This window comes from Pelmatolapia mariae, linkage group LG3_W (genome assembly GCF_036321145.2).
Source record: "Pelmatolapia mariae isolate MD_Pm_ZW linkage group LG3_W, Pm_UMD_F_2, whole genome shotgun sequence".
NCBI lineage: Eukaryota > Metazoa > Chordata > Actinopteri > Cichliformes > Cichlidae > Pelmatolapia > Pelmatolapia mariae.
In genome coordinates, this window is record NC_086229.1 from 12995602 (window position 1) to 13021088 (window position 25487).

Genomic DNA, 25487 nt, shown 5'->3' on the forward strand with positions numbered 1-25487 from the left:
CCCTGGCTTGTGGAGGACAGATGTGTGATAAGCATGAACACAGGCTCATGAACACAGGCTCATGAACACAAGCTCATGAACACAGGCGCAGGTCTCATGGAGAGGGTCTGAAATTGAGTCTCATGCGCTGAATAAAAAAAAACAAAACAAATTAGGCAGGGTGAAATTGTAGGCCGGGAGTGATATTGGGTTGGTTCTTTTTTTGGGGGGGGGGGTTGTGCAAAACACACACGGAACAGAGTGTGGTGGAGGCTGGGACACGGAAAGAGTACAGCTTTCGCGTAGCTTGCGTGTCGCTTCACCGTATTGTCTGTTACCACACGCGGGAGCCAACCCTGATGCGCGGCCTGTGAAATACGACCCAGTGGAGAAGGCGATGTGAGAGGATAGCGCTTGTATTACGCGAAACTCCCTGGCTTGTGGAGGACAGATGTGTGATAAGCATGAACACAGGCTCATGAACACAGGCTCATGAACACAAGCTCATGAACACAGGCGCAGGTCTCATGGAGAGGGTCTGAAATTGAGTCTCATGCGCTGAATAAAAAAAAATAAAAACAAATTAAGCAAGGTGAAATTGTATGCAGTCTTTATATATGCAGGGTAGTGAAATATCACAAAGTGCAATGCTGACTAGTACAACAAGTAACATTAGGCCGGGAGTGATATTGGGTTGGTTCTTTTTTTTGGGGGGGGGGGTGTTGTGCAAAACACACACGGAACAGAGTGTGGTGGAGGCTGGGACACGGACAGAGCAGAGCTTTCGCGTAGCTTGCGTGTCGCTTCACCGTATTGTCTGTTACCACACGCGGGAGCCAACCCTGATGCACGGCCTGTGAAATACGACCCAGTGGAGAAGGCAACGTGAGAGGATAGCGCTTGTATTACGCGAAACTCCCTGGCTTGTGGAGGACAGATGTGTGATAAGCATGAACACAGGCTCATGAACACAGGCTCATGAACAAAAGCTCATGAACATAGGCGCAGGTCTCATGGAGAGGGTCTGAAATTGAGTCTCATGCGCTGAATAAAAAAAAATAACAAAAACAAATTAAGCAAGGTGAAATTGTATGCAATCTTTATATATGCAGGGCAGTGAAATATCACAAAGTACAATGCTGACTAGTACAACAAGTAACATTAGGCCGGGATTGATATTGGGTTGGTTCTTTTTTTTGGGGGGGGGGTGTTGTGCAAAACACACACGGAACAGAGTGTGGTGGAGGCTGGGACACGGACAGAGCACAGCTTTCGCGTAGCTTGCGTGTCGCTTCACCGTATTGTCTGTTACCACACGCGGGAGCCAACCCTGATGCTCGGCCTGTGAAATGCGACCCAGGGGTACTCTGGGACCCCCGGGGTCCGGAGCACATAATAATTATGTTTAAAAGCTGTTGGTGGTCAGACTTTTATTGTGAAAGGCTTCATAGTTGCACGTCTGTCGGATTTAAAGGTGAACAGTAGTTTTTTTGTATGGCTGCTGAGGTGCACAGAATGAGCAGGTGCAAGTTAAACTTTGAGACGTTTCTCTTCACGTTAAGGAAAAAGCCGAACAGTGACGAAGACTTCCGGGTAGAAAGGACTAGTTTTCTTTGTTAGGATGAAGCTCCTTTCTCCTTCTGCTGCTGCTCCTCTTTCTGTTTGTGGAGCAGTGAGCAGAGGATGGATGGATGGATTCTCCGAAGCGTGTCTCAGCCCGGCGGGGTGGAGGAGGTGGAGGTCTCTCTGCCTCTGCTTTCTTCTTCCACCTTTTTTCATGTTTTTGGTTTAAACTCTCGTAGTGGGTTTGGTTCTTTCTGTCTCGCGGGGGGGCATTGCGTGTAGTTCGCGTGGCCGGCCGCGCGCTCTGATTGGCTGGCCGTGATTACCGGCACGCTTCTCTGCGCGGGGCGGACAAACACCGCGGGCGTCATTATGTTAATGAGCTTCTCCCGCGGCACGGGGCAGACCTGCCGCAGCATTCATCCCCTCGTCTTGCGCGCTAATGCCAGGCCGGGGGGGGTCACAGGGGGCGCGGGGGCAGGGGGCCGGTCATTGTCCCAAGCACGCTATATAAGCGGGCTGAGGCCGGTCGTGTGCCAGGCTCACCGGATCGCACGAGCTGATCCAGAGCAGAAAACACGCAGAGACACGCGCGCCGCTCCGAACTGCCACAGACTTCAGGTGAATTCCTCTTGCGTGGATCCCTCACGCCTCCTCTCCTCTCCCCGCAGTCATGGACTCGCTCTACTCCGACATCGACAGCAACAGCTGCAACTTCTTCCCGCACAGCGAAGACGAGGAGTCCCGCGGCCCACGCTGCGCGTCCCCGCAGCCCGAGCAGCAGCAGAAGAAGCAGCGGCGTCGCGGTCGCGCGCACAGCGACGTGACAGTGCAAGTGGTGAAGAAGAACCGGCGCCTGAAAGCCAACGACCGCGAGCGTAACCGCATGCACAACCTGAACGACGCGCTGGACGCGCTGCGCGGCGTGCTGCCCTCATTCCCGGACGAGACGAAGCTGACGAAAATCGAGACTCTGCGGTTCGCGCACAACTACATCTGGGCGCTGTCCGAGACCATCCGCATCGCGGACCTGCAGGCGGGTAAGGTCGGCGAGCCGCCCGTGCTGCTCAGCCCGTGCCTAGCCGAGGCCCCTAGCCCGGGCAGCGATGCCTGCTCCTGGAGCTCCAGCGGCTCCTCATCCTCCTCCTCCCCGGCCTACTGCGCATCCAGCCCGGGCAGCCCCGCCGTCCCCGAGGACTACAGCTGCCTGCGGCAGGACGCGCTGTACGGCTTCCGCAGCTTCGTGCCGGGCATCTACTGATCCATGAGCCCGGAGGTCCCGCTGGAATAAGACTGAGAGCCGCTATTTGCCTTACTCACACCTCCTTCTCCTCATCACCATCATCATCGTCGTGCTTCTACGGATGGACTGGAAATGAGAGGAACTGAATTTGATCTGTTTTTTATTATTAGTTTTGGGTTTTGTAAATTTCTCCAAAAACCTTTGCACTTTCCCCTCTCCCCTCTCTCTCCCCCACAGTCTGCAGGTTACAGTCAGTCTCAGTTTTTCTGTTTTCGTGTCGGAGGTGAAAAGTCAATTTTACAATTAGTAAAGTGATTCTGCAGAAAAGAGAGCGTGGAAATCGAGTTTCAACGCTCCCACAATAGACTGAAAGGAGCTGCCCGCATTCATTATGTATTCCACACACACACACACACCCTCTCTCTGCATGACTACTACCTACTTGTGAATAAACCATGTATGTTATAAGCAATGTGAGTGTAGTGTAACCACCAGTTGTGATATTGTAGGTTGACAACAATGAGACGATACACGCTGATGTGCATATCACTACTACTACGACTACTACCTACTTGTGAATAAACCATGTATGTTATGAACCACATGAGTGTAGTGTAACCTGTTGCATGTGAATAAATGATAACAATCAAACAAACCAGGTCTTTTGTCTTGTTTTATTATCTCACATCATTGTGGCGTAGCTACACACAAAAAAACCCAGCAAATGTTAATATGACATGCAAGCTCTTTACTTTTCTTCGAGGTATTTGACAATCACATTATCATCGGTCGAGCGTACACGCTTCGCCTCGGGTTCCCCGTAATCCGAATGCATTGCGGTGGGTACTCTATTTGAACAAGGTTCTGATATTTGACTAACATCCATTCCTCTCACAAGAGACTCTGAATATTTTATCATGACATTGCTCTGTGGACCAGGGCACGTTTTTCTTTTCCTAGACACAGCTGACATAGTGGACCAACTCACATATTCACATGAAAATCGTAAGAGTCTGTATCGGGGTCTGTGTCAGACTCCGAACACGCAGTCATGCGCGGGGGTGCCTCGGAAACTTCTGCTTCAGCGTCGTAGCTGCAGCCTGGTTGAGGTGAGATGGATGTAGAAATGTCGGCGCTCGGTCTGTGTCTTTTACGTCGAGTCTTCGGTGAATCGGAGCCTGAATCGGAATCATAAGAAGACAACTTTACGGGTTGAGCTTCTCTGTGGTGCTTAGTTATGGCCTTGCGGTATTTAGAATGGTTTCTCTTGCTACCGCTTTTCTTTGATGAAACGAAATCTGATTCATGCGAAGGATAGAGTCCTTGGTCCTTTCTCAGGCAGTCTTCATTCATGTCACCACAGGTTCTTGGTACAAACGTAACAATGTCAGCAAATGTTTGTCACAACAGTCATTTTTCCCAGATGACCAGATGTGTCTCCTCCGGGATATCCAACCCCGGCATCAGATCCTTGCGATCCAAAAGGATTAGGATCGCGAACATGATACATTTGTGCATGCCATAAAAGTGATTTGTGACCTTTTCAGCCAGTTGGTAGCTGCTCATCAATTCCATAGTACCATAGGGAATGCTGGCCTCTCGTTGCACAATCCTCCATGACAACAGCTTCTTCACTCGAAATAGCTCATTCGCGCTCAGCATGGAGAACACATGACACAACGCTTGTTTCTCATCGATGTAGTCAAGTTCTCCTTGGATTTTCAGTTCAAGAGGACATGTGACGTTGTAATCCTTGTGTGATGTCACAGCATCGGTTTTTAATGATTCAAACATGCCCATGATCATCGTTTCTGCATCCTTTGTGCCCATGAACCTGGACAGTTTGGAGATCAGACACTCGGGATGTAGCATGTGCTCAGTCTCATGTTTGTGTTTCTTAAACGCACGCTTGACGAAATCCTGCTGTTTTTCATTGAGACATCCTTGGTCTTCACTCAGTGTTTTCAATAACCACTCGAAATCATTTCAATTTTTGCTCAGGTAGTGTGAGATGCGAAATTTCCATGAAAGTTCCATCCCAGAACTACAGTAGATGATCCAGGCGTACACCAACTAACTCTTGTGAAGTTGAATGATATAACTGTTCAGTTGTGTGCTGTGCTGACATTTTATATGCATACCCCATAAGAGACCAAAACAAAAAAAAAATAATATCCGGACCGAGAGATAATCTCCCAACCGACAGTATGTTGCCCGACGCAAGAGCGCAATTTTACCTATGTATGTAGATTTTGTGTATTGCACAGATTTAAGATGTGTGCCCGTGTCAGTGAATGTGACGCTGTTCAGTGTACCATCCAGAATTATAAAGCGTAGTAGCTTTTGTCATGGTCCTCTGTCTCAGAGGAACACATTCGTGTACTTCGCATGTTTCACACGATCAAGGCTTTTGTCGTCAAGTACAAACAACCATACAATATAAGAGTTCTTGTAACACCTTTAATGACATGCAAGGCATATATGTAAATGTAAAAGGCAGTGCAAAATACAAAACAAAAGAGATCAAGTGCAAGAGATGTAAGACATCCAGTAAGACCTGCTGTAAGAAATATAAAATGTTATACATGACGGTCTTTCCTTATGAACTGGATACTTCTGGTGGGTATCATAACGACCTCGGATCCCTCCCATCATCAAGAGTTCGACTACAGTGTTGATCAAAATACGTGTAAGACAGAAACAAGTAAAAGCTTCATGATTTAGATAATACATTCTGTGAACACTAACAAAGTTCATATATGGTGATTTCACATTATTGAAATGTAAATGTACAAAAAAGTTTCCCAAGGTACACCAGTGTTAGATAAAAGTACACACGTGACGAGAAATGTAACAGAAACAAACACTTCAACAATTCCCAGTTATCACAGTGGTCCCAGTAGTAAGTCATCATTGACGAGAAATGTAACAGAAACAAACACTTCAACAATTCCCAGTTATCACAATGGTCCCAGTAGTAAGTCATCATAGTGAGTACAGACCTTAGGCATATGAAGCACCGTAACACGATTACGAGCACCATATCAAAATTACAAACAAACACTTTCAACAATTCCCAGTTATCACAGAGGTCTGAGTAAGTCATCATTGCAAGTATAGACCTGAGGCATATGAAGTGCCATAACACGATTACACCCAAACTCGTGTGTGATGTCGATCTTAGGATCTCCATCCAGATAGTCAGGGGGTTGACTAAATAGCTGCTCTGGGTACCTGAGGTCAATGGCATAGCTTAAATCTGTCTCTGTTCTTTGCTGTTTAATCTGAGGCACAGTTGCATCCATGCCAGTTTTAGCTGCGAGCATAGAGATGAAATGAGCAAAAGTGGGACTCTCGGAAGGCATGCAATCAAATACGACCTTGACAAGGTCTAACGTTCCTTTGCCATAATTCACACAAACCCATCTATGTAGATAGTACACCATAGAGTTAAACTCCTTAGACGATGTCAAAGTCCGTACTCGATTGTCGGCTCTGTCGGTGATTGGCAGTAGGATGACACCAGTGTCATTATTTCTCGTGGAGCACCACATGGCCAGGATAACGCGGTCAACGAATACAAAACAACACCAATGAAAGTCTACGGCACCCATGTTAACATCAAACAATCTTGGTGTGTGTACATCAGAGGCTAGGATAGCTTCTGTGTTGGGCACGTTGCATCCCACCACGATGTGATCCCAGAAGCCTGGAACGTGCGGTATACACACGTATCTGTACGCCGACTGCAGCGGCATGGGGGAGTTGAGCCAGTTCCTGAAGGCCGTCACATCTTGTGCGTTGATCAAACTCTCGAAAGCTTAAACAGAAAAAAAAAGAAAACATACGAAAATATGAACATCGCTCGCAGTGGATAGCATAGACACACAAGACAACACTTTCACAACTAACCTTGTTTCAATTCGTCTACGGTGGGAGCGCTGCGGTGCAGGTGTATAATATCTTGTACGCTTCTGTTGATCTCGGTCCTAAATGGAGCTGTGTTATCTAGCTGTAGATCCCACTGAGCATCGGCTTCAGCTATGTTAGCCAGCTGACTAGCTGTAACGTTGACAGTAGCGCGTTTTGATACTATCTTGTGCTTAACACAACCTCGGTCTTTGGTGTAACACAGTGAGCATATCACACAACCACAGGCGCACTGAACTGGTCGGTTTAACTTGATGGCGTAATTACTGCAGAGTACAGTATTGTTGAATGTGCATTCGCAGAATGTGCATCTGATGGCCTTTTGCACCATTTCAAGTATGGATTGCAGGAATTCACGATACTCTCGGTTCCAGTCTTGGAAGTTTTCATCTGGACTCCTCCGGGACAGCCTTGGGAGGAAGGATGTGTCGGAAGGTGATTGTCGGTATGCTTTAGCGGTCGACTCGTCCCCGGTGTGGATGCTTGAGCTGGCTTCTTCTGTTATTGTTTTACCAACGTGTTCTTCAAAGGGGGTTGTTAGTTTGGGTTCGACTGACAGCCCATCTGAGTTTTCATGGCTGATGATCAGAGTGTGAGTATCCGCGCTAGGTTCTGCGTTATGCGGTGGTAAGAGGTACGAGGCTTGTTGGTCATTGCTACTATAAGCGTTACAGGTCCCTTCCACTACCGACACGAGCACGTCGGCAAATTGTGGACCATTTAGTGGGGTGAAATGTTCTTGCATGTCATTTATGTACGCAGCGCTCTCTTGAAACTCATCCATTACGTGGAACCTGTACAATTTGTTTTTTAAAAAAAAAAACAGCATTAGTTTCCCTGTGATACAGATCAGTTGGGTTATGTTATGCAAAATGATTGACTTACAAACTTTCAGTGGCTCTTTTTGTCTCCTCAGCTGAGGGATCTGCAGACTCTGGGCCAGCGCTTTGTTGCTGCTGCTGCATTGTAACTTGTCGTGAGGTACCTTCTGACGGGTATGATGGGTTATTGTTATGGAACCTGTACAATTTTTTTTTAAAAACAGCATTAGTTTACCTTTGATACAGATCAGTTGGGTTATGTTATGCAAAATGATTGACTTACAAACTTTCATTGGCTGTGATTGTGTCCTCAGCTGAGAGATCTGCAGACTCTGGACCTGCGCTTTGTTGCTGCTGCGTTGTAACTTGTCGTGAGGTACCTTCTGACAGGTATGATGGGTTATTGTTATTTAACACCTGGATTAGCGCTTGGGTTTTTGCAGCGCTGATCAAGTCGATGTCGTGACCCGAGTTGTGACCGCCTTCAGTTGGCATATCACCTTGAAGCGGGGCTAGACTGCCGGTCTCGCAGTTTCCAAGTGCGGGTTCGCCGTGACGCTCGGATATGCAATCAGCGTCCTCCTTTGGATCGCGCAACATCTGTATCTCAGTGTTATCATGGACCTGAGTATCTCCAATGGTGGTGGTTTCGTGCGCTGTTTCAGCGGGGTCTATCTCAGGAGGAATCTCGTCCATTTTCAAGTCGAGGTTCTCCATTTGGCCTTTTGGTGCAGTGGGTGATGACTTGCTGAGCACACACTGTGTTTTTTGCGGAGGCGTTGTAGTTACCACACGTTTGGTTTTCGTTGTTCTTTTACAGGGTGTTTGGTTGGTTTTTGTATTCCAGCATTTCAGCCTCACCCGTTGAGGGTTACGCGATGGGACGCTTACACCTGTACTTGGTGAGGAGGCGCCCTTACTTTTCTTCTTGTTAGGAGTACTTTGTGGGGGGCTGTTCACAGGCTTTCCTGGTGAGGGGGGTCCATTGGTAGTGTTTTTGAGGTTTTGTTGGTTGGCCCCTTCTGCCAGGGAACTTGGCCAGGAAGTGACTTTGGTCTTCTGTTTCTTTTTTTGGCTGTGTTGGCTGTTGTTGGTGCTCTTGTGCTCTATCCGACATTGTTGAGCTGATGGGTTACGTGATGACACGCAAGCTTTTTTTTGTGCGTTCATTATTGGAGTGTTGTTTGTCGGCGAATGGCACTTGTTTTTTGCTGTTTGTTCACATTCAGCTGAGGGCCGAGTGAGATTAACAGAGGAAGCAGGGCTGTTACGTTTTAGTCCATTCCACGGACTACTGTTTCTTTCAGCAGTGTTTGTCAGTGCATCGTACTTGTTTTTGGGATTTTGTGTACGTTCCGCTGAGGTCTGAGTGACATTAACAGAGGAAGCAGGGCTGGTACGTTTTATTCCATTCCACGGACTACTATTTCTTTCAGGATAATATGGTGGTCTCTGTGCATCTTTGGTTTCTGATTCAGAGGAATCGGAATCTGAGGAACTAGACGAACTCGAACTCGATGAACTGGAATCAGAGGAACTCAAACGCACGTTTTGCACAGGTTGCATTTCTTCTTGTTCCTTGTCACAATCAGACTCATCGTCGGAGTCGGTGGTTTGTGGGCTGTTGAACTGTTTCTCGTTTCTCCACGGTCTCTTTGAACTACAAGTCTTCACCGGCGGAGCACGCGTGTGTGTAAGGCTTGTTTGTCTCGCATCATTCTTGGGACGTTGTTTCTGTTGTTGAGGTTTAATTCTGATGCTCTCTTGATCTAGACTGACTCTCGAGGTAGGCACGGGGTGCTTGATGGAGATGGGTTTCTTCCATCTGACCTCTCTGGTGGTCTGTTGCAGCCTTCGGGATGAGAGTGGTTTTCTTTTATCACTGTGGACATCCCTTATATTTTGCTGGTTGTCGTTTTCGCGGTACTGCCGCCTATCGCGTTTTATTTGGTCGACTGGTCTAGTTGCTACACGATCCGGTTCGCAGTACACACGGTTGTTATTCCTTTTAATTGGATATGGTCCTGCGGCCGGCCAGTTTTCCTGGCGGTTGTGGTGTCGCTCCTGCTCAAAACCTCTTCTGTCCAAACGAAGATATTTCTCTTTTTGGTTGTTTACCACAATCACGTTCCTAGGCCTCTTACGTGGGAAGCGATCTGCCTGGAGAACGACATCGTCGCTGGTGTCCTGTCTTGCTGTTTCTCTCGGAACAGCGACGGGTCTGTAGTTGTGTTTCGCTGTGTGTCGCTGAGCTTGTTTGAGTTCATATTCTCTCCTTTGTTGCACATTCCAAAGTACAGAAGGTACGCTGCGGTTTCTTTGGTCCATGTCCAGTTGCCCAACTGAAACTCTTAAATTAACTTTGTGTCTTATGAGATGAGATGAGCAGAACAGCCGCACACATACACGCTTACAGAGTTTTCCCAATGGACTGCACTTTCCCGACCGACATCCCCGACCGGCAGCACTTTCCTGATGGGCGGCGTTTTCCCAACGCGTGGCTTCAGAACTAGGTACTTAGCTCCTGTTCAACAATATCATCTAATATAACATTAACAAAGTTTCCCGACCGGCAGCGTTTTCCCGACCGGCTCTCGGTCGGGAAACCTTTCGTGATCGGGACTCTCGGTCGGCTTTGACATGCTATCCCCACTGAAACAATTTCTCATTAATGAAACTTTGAACCCTCAGCCTTAGATTGATGCCATGAGATTTATTTCTTTTGCATCACACAAAATCGATGCCATTTCACGTACAGGACACAGAATCCATCAAAACGGCAAACCTTTCTTTACACCAAAACTTTCCCGACCGAGGGAGTTTTCCCGACCGAGAGTCCCGACCGAGAGTCCCGACTGAGAACGTTTTCCCGACCGAGAGTCCCGACCGAGAGAGTTGTCCCGACCGAAAAAGTTTTCCCGACCGAGAGTCCCAAATGAGAAAGTTTTCAAACAGGCAGAGTTTTTCACAAACTGTCATTTTCATTGTTTCATTTTATCATGGGTATGTAAAGTGTTGTGCCGTGGTTCATCTTGCACAATGATGAAACGCCACACAGGCCTGCAAACGCCACACAAGCATTTGTAGGAAATCATGGTCAACTTGTGTATGTGTATCGTTTTTAACATTGTAAAAGATGTAAAATGTAGCTGATTGTGTTGAAAATAATAAAAAATGAAATCCAAAGTACTGCTTTGCCATGACATTTATTTCTTTTGCATCACACAAAATCCATGCCATTTAACGTACATTACACAGAATCCATCAAAACGGCAACCCTTTGTTTACACCAAAACTTTCCCGACCGAGGGAGTTTTCCCGACTGAAAAAGTTTTCCCGACCGAGAGTCCCGACCGAGAGAGTTTTCCCGACCGAGTAAGTTGTTCCGGCTGAGAGTCCCAAATGAGAAAGTTTTCAAACAGGCAGTGTGTTTCACAAACTCACGCTGGTATTTTCAGACCAGCTGTCATTTTCATTGTTTCATTTTATCATGGGTATGTGAAATGTTGTGCCGTGGTTCCTCTTACACAATATTGAAACACCACACAGACCTACAAACGCCACACAGGCATTTGTAGGAAATCATGGTCAACTTGTGTATGTGTATCGTTTTTGACATTGTAAAAGATGTAAAATATAGCTGATTGTGTTGAGAATAATAAAAAACGAAATCCAAAGTACTGCTTTGCCATGACATTTATTTCTTTTGCATCACACAAAATCCATGCCATTTCACGAATATTACACAGAATCCATCAAAACAGCAAACCTTTCTTTACACCAAAACTTTCCCGACCGAGGGACTTATCCCGACCGAGAGTCCCGACGGAGAAAGTTTTCCCGACCGAAAGTCCCGACCGAGAGAGTTTTCCCGACCGAGAGTCCCGACCGAGAAAGTTTTCCCGACCAAGAGTCCCGACTGAGAGAGTTTTCCCGACCGAGACTCCCGACAGAGAAAGTTTTCCCAACCGAGAGAGTTTTCCCGACCGAGAGTCCAGACCGAGAAAGTTTTCCCAACCGAGAGTCCCGACCGAGAGAGTTTTCCCGACCGAGAAAGTTTTCCCGCCCGAGAGTCCCGACCGAGAGTCCCGACCGAGAAAGTTTTCCCGACCAAGAGTCCCGACTGAGAGAGTTTTCCCGACCGAGACTCCCGACCGAGAAAGTTTTCCCAACCGAGAGAGTTTTCCCGACCGAGAGTCCAGACCGAGAAAGTTTTCCCAACCGAGAGTCCCGACCGAGAGAGTTTTCCCGACCGAGAAAGTTTTCCCGCCCGAGAGTCCCGACCGAGAGTCCCGACCGAGAAAGTTTTCCCGACCGAGAGTCCCGACCGAGAAAGTTTTCCCGACCGAGAAAGTTTTCCCGACCGACAGTCCCGACCGAGAGAGTTTTCCCGACCGAGAGTCCCGATTGAGAAAGTTTTCCCGACCGAGAGTCCCGACCGAGAAAGTTGTCCCGACCGAGAGTCCCGACCGAGAGAGTTTTCCCGACCGAGAGTCCCGACCGAGAAAGTTTTCCCGACCGAGAGTCCCGACCGAGAGAGTTTTCCCGACCGAGAGTGCCGACCGAGAAAGTTTTCCCGACCGAGAGTCCCGACCGAGAAAGTTTTCCCGACCGAGAGTCAAAATGAGGAAGTTTTCAAACAGGCAGTGTGTTTCACAAACTCAGGCTGGTATTTTCAGATCAGCTGTCATTTTCATTGTTTCATTTTATCATGGGTATGTGAAGTGCCGTGGTTCATCTTACACAATGATGATTGCTAAGCCAGATATGAGTCCTGAACGCCACACAGGCATTTGTAGGAAATCATGGTCAACTGTTGTATAAGTATCGTTTTAAATATTGTAAAAGATGTAAAATATAGCTGATTGTGTTGAGAATAATAAAAAACGAAATCCAAAGTACTGCTTTGCCATGACATTTATTTCTTTTGCATCACACAAAATCCATGCCATTTCACGAATATTACACAGAATCCATCAAAACAGCAAACCTTTCTTTACACCAAAACTTTCCCGACCGAGGGACTTATCCCGACCGAGAGTCCCGACGGAGAAAGTTTTCCCGACCGAAAGTCCCGACCGAGAGAGTTTTCCCGACTGAGAGTCCCGACCGAGAAAGTTTTCCCGACCGAGAGTCTCGACCGAGAAAGTTTTCCCGACCGAGAGTCCCGACCGAGAGACTTTTCCCAACCGAGAGTCCCGACCGAGAGACTTTTCCCGACTGAGAGAGTTTTCCCGACCGAGAAAGTTTCCCCGACCGAGAGTCCCGACCGAGAAAGTTTTCCCGACCGAGAGTCAAAATGAGGAAGTTTTCAAACAGGCAGTGTGTTTCACAAACTCAGGCTGGTATTTTCAGATCAGCTGTCATTTTCATTGTTTCATTTTATCATGGGTATGTGAAGTGCCGTGGTTCATCTTACACAATGATGATTGCTAAGCCAGATATGAGTCCTGAACGCCACACAGGCATTTGTAGGAAATCATGGTCAACTTTTGTATCTGTATCGTTTTTAACATTGTAAAAGATGTAAAATGTAGATGAATGTGTTGAGAATAATAAAAAAAACGAAATCCAAAGTATAACTTTGACTTGACATTTATTTCTTTTGCATCACACAAAATCCATGCCATTTCACGTACATTACACAGAATCCATGAAAATGGGAAAGTTGTCCCGACCGAGAAAGTTTTCCCGACCGAGAGTCCCGACCGAGAAAGTTTTCCCGACCGAGAGTCCCGACCGAGAGAATTTTCCCGACCGAGAGTCCCGACCGAGAAAGTTTTCCCGACCGAGAGAGTTTTCCCGACCGAGAGAGTTTTCCCGACCGAGAGTCCCGACCGAGAAAGTTTTCCCGACCGATAAAGTTTTCCCGACCGACAGTCCCGACCGAGAGAGTTTTCCCGACCGAGAGTCCCGATTGAGAAAGTTTTCCCGACCGAGAGTCCCGACCGAGAAAGTTGTCCCGACCGAGAGTCCCGACCGAGAGAGTTTTCCCGACCGAGAGTCCCGACCGAGAAAGTTTTCCCGACCGAGAGTCCCGACCGAGAGAGTTTTCCCGACCGAGAGTGCCGACCGAGAAAGTTTTCCCGACCGAGAGTCCCGACCGAGAAAGTTTTCCCGACCGAGAGTCAAAATGAGGAAGTTTTCAAACAGGCAGTGTGTTTCACAAACTCAGGCTGGTATTTTCAGATCAGCTGTCATTTTCATTGTTTCATTTTATCATGGGTATGTGAAGTGCCGTGGTTCATCTTACACAATGATGATTGCTAAGCCAGATATGAGTCCTGAACGCCACACAGGCATTTGTAGGAAATCATGGTCAACTGTTGTATAAGTATCGTTTTAAATATTGTAAAAGATGTAAAATGTAGATGAATGTGTTGAGAATAAGAAAAAAAACGAAATCCAAAGTATAACTTTGACTTGACATTTATTTCTTTTGCATCACACAAAATCCATGGCATTTCACGTACATTACACAGAATCCATGAAAATGGGAAAGTTTTCCCGACCGAGAGAGTTTTCCCGACCGAGAGTCCCGACAGGGAAAGTTTTCCCGACCGAGAGTCCCGACCGAAAAAGTTTTCCCGACCAAGAGTCCCGACCGAGAAAGTTTTCCCGACCGAGAGTCCCGACCGAGAAAGTTTTCCCGACCGAGAGTCCCGACCGAGAGAGTTTTCCCGACCGAGAAAGTTTTCCCGACCAAGAGTCCCGACCGAGAGACCCGACCGGGAGAGTTTTCCCAACCGAGAAAGTTTACCCGACCGAGAGTCCCGACCGAGAGAGTGTTCAAACAGGCAGTGTGTTTCACAAACTCAGGCTGGTATTTTCAGACCAGCTGTCATTTTCATTGTTTCATTTTATCATGGGTATGGGAAATGTTTTGCCGTGGTTCAACTTACGCAATGATTATTGCTAAGCCAGATATGAGTCCTGAACGCCACACAGGCATCTGTAGGAAATCATGGTCAACTTTTGTATGTGTATCTTTTTAACATTGTAAAAGACGTAAAACGTAGATGAATGTGTTGAGAATAATAAAAAAACAAATCCAGAGCAAAACTTTGACATAACATTTATTTCTTTTGCATCACACAAAATCCATGCCATTTCACGTACATTACACAGAATCCATCAAAACGGCAAACCTTTCTTTACACCAAAACTTTCCCGACCGAGAGTCCCGACCGAGAGAGTTTTCCCGACCGAGAGTCCCAACCGAAAGAGTTTTCCCGACCGAGAGTCCCGACCGAGAAAGTTTTCCAGACCGAGAGAGTTTTCCCGACTGAGAGTACCGACCGAGAGTCCCAACCGAGAGAGTTTTCCCAACCGAAAGAGTTTTCCCGACCGAGAGTCCCAAATGAGAAAGTTTTCAAACAGGCAGTGTGTTTCACAAACTCAGGTATTTTTTTTTAGACCAGCTGTCATTTTCATTGTTTCATTTTATCATGGGTATGTGAAATGTTTTGCCGTGGTTCATCTTACGCAATGATGATTGCTAAGCCAGATATGAGTCCTGAACGCCACACAGGCATTTGTAGGAAATCATGGTCAACTGTTGTATCTGTATCGTTTTTAACATTGTAAAAGCTGTAAAATGTAGATGAATGTGTTGAGAATAATAAAAAAAAATATCCAAAGTATAACTTTGCCATAACATTTATTTCTTTTGCATCACACAAAATCCATGCAATTTCACGTACATTACACAGAATCCATCAAAACGGCAAACCTTTCTTTACACCAAAACTTTCCCGACCGAGAGTCCAGACCGGGAAAGTTTTCCCGACCGAGAGTCCCGACCGAGAGTCCCGACCGAGAGAGTTTTCCCAACCGAGAAAATTTTCCCGACCGAGAGTCCCGACCGAGAGAGTTTTCCCGACCGAGAGAGTTTTCCCGACCGAGAGTCCCGGCCGAGAGAGTTTTCCCGACCGAGAGTCCCGACCGAGAGAGTTGTCCCGACCGAGAGTCCCGACCGAGAAAGTTTTCCCGACCGAGAGTCCCAACCGAGAAAGTTTTCCCGACCGAGAGTCCCGACCGAGAAAGTTTTCCCGACCGAGAGTCCCGACCGAGAGAATTTTCCCGACCGAGAGTCCCGACCGGGAAAGTTTTCCCGACCGAGAGAGTTTTCCCGACCGAGAGAGTTTTCCCGACCGAGAGTCCCGACGGAGAAAGTTTTCCCGACCGAGAAAGTTTTCCCGACCGACAGTCCCGACCGAGAGAGTTTTCCCGACCGAGAGTCCCGATTGAGAAAGTTTTCCCGACCGAGAGTCCCGACCGAGAAAGTTGTCCCGACCGAGTGTCCCGACCGAGAGAGTTTTCCCGACCGAGAGTCCCGACCGAGAAAGTTTTCCCGACCGAGAGTCCCGACCGAGAGAGTTTTCCCGACCGAGAGTGCCGACCGAGAAAGTTTTCCCGACCGAGAGTCCCGACCGAGAAAGTTTTCCCGACCGAGAGTCAAAATGAGGAAGTTTTCAAACAGGCAGTGTGTTTCACAAACTCAGGCTGGTATTTTCAGATCAGCTGTCATTTTCATTGTTTCATTTTATCATGGGTATGTGAAGTGCCGTGGTTCATCTTACACAATGATGATTGCTAAGCCAGATATGAGTCCTGAACGCCACACAGGCATTTGTAGGAAATCATGGTCAACTGTTGTATAAGTATCGTTTTAAATATTGTAAAAGATGTAAAATGTAGATGAATGTGTTGAGAATAATAAAAAAAACGAAATCCAAAGTATAACTTTGACTTGACATTTATTTCTTTTGCATCACACAAAATCCATGGCATTTCACGTACATTACACAGAATCCATGAAAATGGGAAAGTTTTCCCGACCGAGAGAGTTTTCCCGACCGAGAGTCCCGACAGGGAAAGTTTTCCCGACCGAGAGTCCCGACCGAAAAAGTTTTCCCGACCAAGAGTCCCGACCGAGAAAGTTTTCCCGACCGAGAGTCCCGACCGAGAAAGTTTTCCCGACCGAGAGTCCCGACCGAGAGAGTTTTCCCGACCGAGAAAGTTTTCCCGACCGAGAGTCCCGACCGAGAGTCCAAATGAGGAAGTTTTCAAACAGGCAGTGTGTTTCACAAAGTCAGGCTGGTATTTTCAGATCAGCTGTCATTTTCATTGTTTCATTTTATCATGGGTATGTGAAGTGCCGTGGTTCATCTTACACAATGATGATTGCTAAGCCAGATATGAGTCCTGAACGCCACACAGGCATTTGTAGGAAATCATGGTCAACTGTTGTATAAGTATCGTTTTAAATATTGTAAAAGATGTAAAATGTAGATGAATGTGTTGAGAATAATAAAAAAAACGAAATCCAAAGTATAACTTTGACTTGACATTTATTTCTTTTGCATCACACAAAATCCATGCCATTTCACGTACATTACACAGAATCCATGAAAATGGGAAAGTTTTCCCGACCGAGAGAGTTTTCCCGACCGAGAGTCCCGACCGGGAAAGTTTTCCCGACCGAGAGTCCCGACCGAAAAAGTTTTCCCGACCGAGAGTCCCGACCGAGAAAGTTTTCCCGACCGAGAGTCCCGACCGAGAAAGTTTTCCCGACCGAGAGAGTTTTCCCGACCGAGAGTCCAAATGAGGAAGTTTTCAAACAGGCAGTGTGTTTCACAAACTCAGGCTGGTATTTTCAGATCAGCTGTCATTTTCATTGTTTCATTTTATCATGGGTATGTGAAGTGCCGTGGTTCATCTTACACAATGATGATTGCTAAGCCAGATATGAGTCCTGAACGCCACACAGGCATTTGTAGGAAATCATGGTCAACTGTTGTATAAGTATCGTTTTAAATATTGTAAAAGATGTAAAATATAGCTGATTGTGTTGAGAATAATAAAAAACGAAATCCAAAGTACTGCTTTGCCATGACATTTATTTCTTTTGCATCACACAAAATCCATGCCATTTCACGAATATTACACAGAATCCATCAAAACAGCAAACCTTTCTTTACACCAAAACTTTCCCGACCGAGGGACTTATCCCGACCGAGAGTCCCGACGGAGAAAGTTTTCCCGACCGAAAGTCCCGACCGAGAGAGTTTTCCCGACCGAGAGTCCCGACCGAGAAAGTTTTCCCGACCGAGAGTCCCGACCGAGAGAGTTTTCCCGACTGAGAGTCCCGACCGAGAAAGTTTTCCCGACCGAGAGTCTCGACCGAGAAAGTTTTCCCGACCGAGAGTCCCGACCGAGAGACTTTTCCCAACCGAGAGTCCCGACCGAGAGACTTTTCCCGACTGAGAGAGTTTTCCCGACCGAGAAAGTTTCCCCGACCGAGAGTCCCGACCGAGAAAGTTTTCCCGACCGAGAGTCAAAATGAGGAAGTTTTCAAACAGGCAGTGTGTTTCACAAACTCAGGCTGGTATTTTCAGATCAGCTGTCATTTTCATTGTTTCATTTTATCATGGGTATGTGAAGTGCCGTGGTTCATCTTACACAATGATGATTGCTAAGCCAGATATGAGTCCTGAACGCCACACAGGCATTTGTAGGAAATCATGGTCAACTGTTGTATAAGTATCGTTTTAAATATTGTAAAAGATGTAAAATGTAGATGAATGTGTTGAGAATAATAAAAAAAACGAAATCCAAAGTATAACTTTGACTTGACATTTATTTCTTTTGCATCACATAAAATCCATGCCATTTCAAGTACATTACACAGAATCCATGAAAATGGGAAAGTTTTCCCGACCGAGAGAGTTTTCCCGACCGAGAGTCCCGACCGGGAAAGTTTTCCCGACCGAGAGTCCCGACCGAGAAAGTTTTCCCGACCGACAGTCCCGACCGAGAGAGTTTTCCCGACCGAGAGTCCCGACCGAGAAAGTTGTCCCGACCGAGAGTCCCGACCGAGAAAGTTTTCCCGACCGAGAGTCCCGACCGAGAAAGTTTTCCCGACCGAGAAAGTTTTCCCGACCGACAGTCCCGACCGAGAGAGTTTTCCCGACCGAGAGTCCCGACCGAGAAAGTTTTCCCGACCGAGAGTCCCGACCGAGAGAGTTTTCCCGACCGAGAGTGCCGACCGAGAAAGATTTCCCGACCGAGAGTCCCGACCGAGAGAGTTTTCCCAACCGAGAAAGTTTACCCGACCGAGAGTCCCGACCGAGAGAGTGTTCAAACAGGCAGTGTGTTTCACAAACTCAGGCTGGTATTTTCAGACCAGCTGTCATTTTCATTGTTTCATTTTATCATGGGTATGGGAAATGTTTTGCCGTGGTTGAACTTACGCAATGATTATTGCTAAGCCAGATATGAGTCCTGAACGCCACACAGGCATCTGTAGGAAATCATGGTCAACTTTTGTATGTGTATCTTTTTTAACATTGTAAAAGACGTAAAACGTAGATGAATGTGTTGAGAATAATAAAAAAACAAATCCAGAGCAAAACTTTGACATAACATTTATTTCTTTTGCATCACACAAAATCCATGCCATTTCACGTACATTACACAGAATCCATCAAAACGGCAAACCTTTCTTTACACCAAAACTTTCCCGACCGAGAGTCCCGACCGAGAGAGTTTTCCCGACCGAGAGTCCCAACCGAAAGAGTTTTCCCGACCGAGAGTCCCGACCGAGAAAGTTTTCCCGACCGAGAGAGTTTTCCCGACTGAGAGTACCGACCGAGAGTCCCAACCGAGAGAGTTTTCCCAACCGAAAGAGTTTTCCCGACCGAGAGTCCCAAATGAGAAAGTTTTCAAACAGGCAGTGTGTTTCACAAACTCAGGTATTTTTTTTTAGACCAGCTGTCATTTTCATTGTTTCATTTTATCATGGGTATGTGAAATGTTTTGCCGTGGTTCATCTTACGCAATGATGATTGCTAAGCCAGATATGAGTCCTGAACGCCACACAGGCATTTGTAGGAAATCATGGTCAACTGTTGTATCTGTATCGTTTTTAACATTGTAAAAGCTGTAAAATGTAGATGAATGTGTTGAGAATAATAAAAAAAATATCCAAAGTATAACTTTGCCATAACATTTATTTCTTTTGCATCACACAAAATCCATGCAATTTCACGTACATTACACAGAATCCATCAAAACGGCAAACCTTTCTTTACACCAAAACTTTCCCGACCGAGAGTCCAGACCGGGAAAGTTTTCCCGACCGAGAGTCCCGACCGAGAGTCCCGACCGAGAGAGTTTTCCCAACCGAGAAAATTTTCCCGACCGAGAGTCCCGACCGAGAGAGTTTTCCCGACCGAGAGTCCCGGCCGAGAGAGTTTTCCCAACCCAGGGTCCCGACCGAGAAAGTTTTCCTGACCGAGAGTCCCGACCGAGAGAGTTGTCCCGACCGAGAGTCCCGACCGAGAAAGTTTTCCCGACCGAGAGTCCCAACCGAGAAAGTTTTCCCGACCGAGAGTCCCGACCGAGAAAGTTTTCCCGACCGAGAGTCCCGACCGAGAGTCCAAATGAGAAAGTTTTCAAACAGGCAGTGTGTTTCACAAACTCAGGCTGGTATTTTCAGACCAGCTGTCATTTTCATTGTTTCATTTTATTATGGGTATATGAAATGTTGTGCCGTGGTTCATCTTGCACAATGATGAAACGCCACACAGGCCTACAAACGCCACACAGGCATTTGTAGGAAATCATGGTCAACTTGTGTATGTGTATCGTTTTTAACATTGTAAAAGATGTAAAATGTAGCTGATTGTGTTGAGAATAATAAAAAACGAAATCCAAAGTATTGCTTTCCCATGACATTTATTTCTTTTGCATCACACAAAATCCATGCCATTTCACGTACATTACACAGAATCCATCAAAACGGCAAACCTTTCCTTACACCAAAACTTTCCCGACTGAGGGAGTTTTCCCGACTGAGAGAGTTTTCCCGACCGAGAGTCCCGACCGAGAAAGTACATTTGGTGTACACATTTTAAATTTTGAGCTCGATGCACCAACTCAGTGGAGGTCTCTTCGAGCAAAGTATACTGATAGTTTGACCTTAACAGAGAGGGCAAGCTGTAGGCAAGAGCAAAACCAAGCGGAAGAAGAAATTGAAGCGATGCCCGAGCCTGTTGCAGACTCTGAAGAAGAGTCTTTAGCCACAGCAATAACTGCGTCTTTCAATAAACCTCAACCGGAGCCTCAGCCAGAGCCTTCAACTTCAACTTCCTCCGCGCTAGCCACTGTGGGGTCACATGGGACATGTGCTGACTTGTGTGTGTTGTTGTGAACTTAGACAGATGTACATGTTAAGCTGCGGACATGTTTCCTTTGAGGCATGCATCAAGGAGAACGTGAGGGTAACTGGGAAACGAATGTGTTTTATGTGTAAGGTAGAATGCGCATTTTATCGACCGGTGCACACCAGCTGCGTTTCAGATGTTACCTGTGTTGACTGTAACCAGCGCAGAGTGTACATGATGCTATGCGGTCACGCGACCTGCGCGTGTGTGAACAAAGCTTGTTCAGAATGTAACACCAAACATACCGTGAGAAGTTTCTGTGAATGGATTGACAAACTAACAGCTTATCTGTGTGTATGATACATAAAAAACCTACTACAAGTATAGTAGATGTATTGCCATTACAAGTATTGCCATTATGAGTTTGGCTACTGCATCCAACATATTTTTGTATAATAAAGAACCACAAGTATTTCTACTACAAGTGTTATATTTGTGTATAATAAAAACTATTCTAAAATGGTGAATGTCAGTTACATTCTGTATAACATTCATTTATTGTACTGTGTAACAACATACATATTCAAATGTGATGGGCACAATCATTAACCACACAGTCTCTGTGTCTGCAAAGGCATCGGTTTATTGCAGTGTTTAAGAACATACAGATAAAATTGTACACAGTTAAGAAGAGCATAAACTAAACGCAAAGGGTATGTGATGGGCACAATCATTAACCACACAGTCTCTGTGTCTGCAAAGGCATCTGTTTATTGCAGCGTCTAACAACATACAGATACAATTGTGTGCAGTTGAGAAGAGCGTATTTTTTTTTAAAAAAAAGCAAAGCATACAGCTGTACACAAAAGAAAACAATACTTTGATCATAATGTAAAAGCAAACCGTACCGCTGTACACAAAAGACATCCAAGTGAACAACACTTTACATTTCCCAAAGTGACACTCGTGTACATGAGCTAGTTTTTTGGCGTGAGGCACTTGCTTTTCTTAAGAAGCTGGAGATCTGCGCAGCAGGGCATACTTGCGGTTGAAAAAACCTCGGTTGAACTAAGAGATCGAGTGGAGATGCTCTGCCTGGTGGTTAGTCGATCAAGATCGCAACGAAGCGATAACTTCCTTACGTGTCAAGTACAGTTGGTTCACAAGGATTTGCATCGACTTCTTGTTGTTGATCAGAGGCAAGGGAACCACATTGAAATACGCAATCGGTGCAGACGACACGTACACACGATACATCCTATTGTCTACCGCGCAGTCGCCTCACCAGCTTACGTTCCCAGACATGCAATCGCTCGTACGTTATTGTATGAAGGATGTGAGCAAGCTTTCAGATGGCAAAGAAGACTACGACATGATCAGAGAACTGCAATGTCACCAGACTCAAAGCGCCGATCAGATCAAGTTCTGTGATAAGCTCGAAGGCTTAAAACTGAGATCAGATCCGCATTGCGAGGTAATAGACCGGCGTACAGACCTCAGAGGGCCACCTGTCGTTCACAGGAATCTAAAACCTAGAATGCGTAATACAGACACAGTGTTCCCGAGGCTGGCGTCGGACAATCCGCCTGTTGTTCACAGAAGCGGGGCTGTACAACCTACGGATTTCAGAGCACCACCTGTTGACAAGGATCTAAATCCCAGGACGTGCAATAAAGACAGTGTTCCCGAGGTCGGCGTCAGACAATCCACCTGTCGTTCACAGAAACTTGAAGCCGAATAATGACAGTCCCACACTCTTCGCCGAAGCGACACCCCGGCCTCTGCCTGTTAGAAACACCAGCTCATCTGGAAAGGACCCTGTCGGATTCGGGGAGGGTTACACTTTGCTGGCAGCTTATTATAACTACGGGAAAAACGTGGAACAACAGTCCGAAGTGAACCAAGATCCAGTCAAACGCAACCGCCATGAAGACGGAGCACCTGTAGGATCCGGAATCCATCAGATACGTTACTGGACCCCTAAAGCTAAGGGTAGCATTAACGATCGTGAGCCCTACGAGTAAGAACACAGCTGTGACACGGACTCTTGATTCTCCCGCACCCATTGTATTAGTGTTTGTGAAGACACGTGAAGATAGAAGTGAAATGTTACACTTTTGTCTGTATGATATTGAACGACACAGTGCTGGCAAAGTATTACATTTCTTTATTTAGGTAAAGTTCACAAGTCAAGGTACATCACCAATACATGCAGGCTAGTTCGCTAACCAACAAGCTACGGGTTACCATTATTCCCAATATAGGTCGAGAATGTCCGAATGAGCTTAAAGTGGCGACAACGGGTCACCTTGAGGCGTCGTGCTATAAGACGTCGGGTTACACGACTAGGCCACGGTGCAAAGAATCCACGTCGCTAATATGTTGTATTTAGCATACTCAGTCAAAGCGAAGCCTCTGTTGATCACATCGACCAGCCAGTATGCATCCAACAGGTCTCATCACCCCAGTGATCCTGGTCTATGTGACATCGTGTGGAGCTACTTCAGAAGAAGGCCCATTCTGGATAGCTCTGTACAACTGTAACTAACGACTACATGTACATATTGAATGTGCACCAAATTTCAAGTAATAAGAGTGGATGAATTACTCAAATGTGATGCGGCTTATCGTAGGTGTGCTAATTGTGAAGTGCAACTTATTTCAAATAAACACCTTGTGTATACATGACAAATGAGCGTCAATGTGTTTCCTTACACATGCAGCCACAGATTATATAGCTGAAATTCATCTAAAAGGTGAGTGTTTCCAAGTGTCCAATGTGATGCACAACACCGCACACGAACATGAAATGTGAACACTTTTATTCAAGCAAGGTAGTTACAAGTATGCCACAACAGTTTATTTTTATTGCAATCAAGCGCACCCGATATAATCATAGGTCGGTCAGGAGAATCATACGGCGGTCGGAAGACCGAGCGCGGTGTCGATATTGAACTGTACAAAATATTGGCCTGCACGAAACTAGGAGAAAAATTTAAATGGGCGTGGTATCCACGGAGGGAAATGATGATGCACGGGGGGGCATACCATTAGGGACATGCGCAACAGGGGAGTGCGTTTTTAAAACGCCCCCCTGTGGCTGAATTTTTTTTTACAATATCAACAAACTGTCCGTGTTTCAGGCGCTCGATCCCTTAACCCTTGTGCGCCCTGGACCAAAAAAAAAAAAAAAAGGGAGGGGGGGGGGGGGGGGTCACACAGACCCCGGCAGCGCAGACCCAGGTCTCGTCGCGAAACAGGGCCCCGGCTCGGGGTGGGGGCGGATGGGGGTCAGGTGGACCCCCTGCTATAGCGGGTCTCGTCACAGCGTCGGACAAAGGCACCTAATCGGCTGTAACCCTCCATCGATCGGGTAAGTTACGATGGCAAACCTTGGGGTCTGGAGGGACCCCCAAGCGCCAAGGCAACAACTCTCAACTTCACATCATCATCTTCATCATCATCATCATCGTCTCCTTCTCGAGAGTGTTCACGTAAACCGGCCTCAGTGAGGACCTCGGACTCTCCCTGCCTGCTAGTCCTCCTACCTCCTTCCTCTTGGTTCTCCTGCTCCTCGCAGGGTAGGGCTTAGCCTTACGGGCCCCGGGTTACGCGTAAACCGGCCTAAGTGAGGACCTCGGACGCCTCCTGCATCCCAGTCCTCCTACCTCCTGCTCCTCGGTTCTCCTGCTCCTCGCAGGGTAGGGCTTAGCCTTACGGGCCCCGGGTTACACGTAAACCGGCCTAAGTGAGGACCTCGGACCTTCCATGCCTGCTGGTCCTCCTTCCTCCTTCTGCTCCATTCTCCTGCTCCTCGAAGGCGAGCACCTTGCCGGATGGGCCCCGGTTTACGCATAAACCGGCCTAAGTGAGGACTGGGGTAGCTCTCTACTCCGTGGGTACTCTGTGACCACTTAGTAATGGCGATGGGGTATTTCGCAACCCCAATGCACGTTCGTAAGTTACGATGGGAAACACTGGGGTCTGGAAGGACCCCCAAGCGCCACGGCAACAACTCTCAACTTCATATCATCATCTTCATCATCATCATCATCATCGTCGTCTCCTTCTCGGCAGTGTTCGCGTAAACCAGCCTAAGTGGGGACCTCGGACTCTCCCTGCCTGCTAGTCCTCCTACCTCCTTCTGCTCCGTTCTGCTGCTCCTCGAAGGCAAGCACCTTGTCGGATGGGCCCCGGGTTATGCGTAAACCGGCCTAAGTGAGGACCTCGGACTCTCCCTGCCTCCAAGTCCTCCTTCCTCCTTCTGTTCCGTTCTCCTGCTCCTCACAGGGGAGCGTTTAGCCGGATTGGCCTCGGGTTACGCGTAAACCGGCCTTCGAGAGGAGCAGGGATGTTCTCTACTCCACGATTACTATGGGGTCAAAGCGTACCCACGATGGGGTATTTCGCCACCCCAATACACATTCGTGAGTTACGATGGCAAACACTGGGGTCCGGAGAGACCCCGAACCGCCGGAGGAAACAACTCTCAACTTCACATCATCATCATCATCATCATCATCATCATCATCATCGTCGTCTCCTTCTCGGCAGTGTTCGCGTAAACGGGCCTAAGTGAGGACCTCGGACTCTCCCTGCCTCCAAGTCCTCCTTCCTCCTTCTGCTCCGTTCTCCTGCTCCTCACAGGGGAGCGTTTAGCCGGATGGGCCTCGGGTTACACGTAAACCGGCCTTCGAGAGGAGCAGGGATGTTTTCAACTCCACGATTACTATGGGGTCAAAGTGTACCCACGATGGGGTATTTCGCAACCCCAATACACAT

At 47.0% G+C, this 25487-nt stretch overlaps 2 protein-coding genes across 2 annotated transcripts in view; both read left to right on the top strand.

The window, feature by feature from the left end:
• The window catches only part of LOC134620609 (uncharacterized), an 823316-nt gene that overhangs the window by 689921 nt on the left and 107908 nt on the right, over positions 1–25487 (top strand). The gene's annotated exons all lie outside the window — the stretch shown is intronic.
• On the top strand, positions 2210–2858 carry LOC134624196 (neurogenin-1-like). Its single transcript, XM_063469183.1, has one exon. The coding sequence runs from the start codon at positions 2216–2218 to the stop codon at positions 2801–2803; it is 588 nt and encodes a 195-aa protein (XP_063325253.1). The 5' UTR covers positions 2210–2215; the 3' UTR covers positions 2804–2858.

What these genes read in the sequence shown, in the direction of transcription:
- LOC134624196 (XM_063469183.1), top strand. Translation starts at nt 2,216, where the DNA reads ATGGACTCGCTCTACTCCGACATCGACAGCAACAGCTGCAACTTCTTC.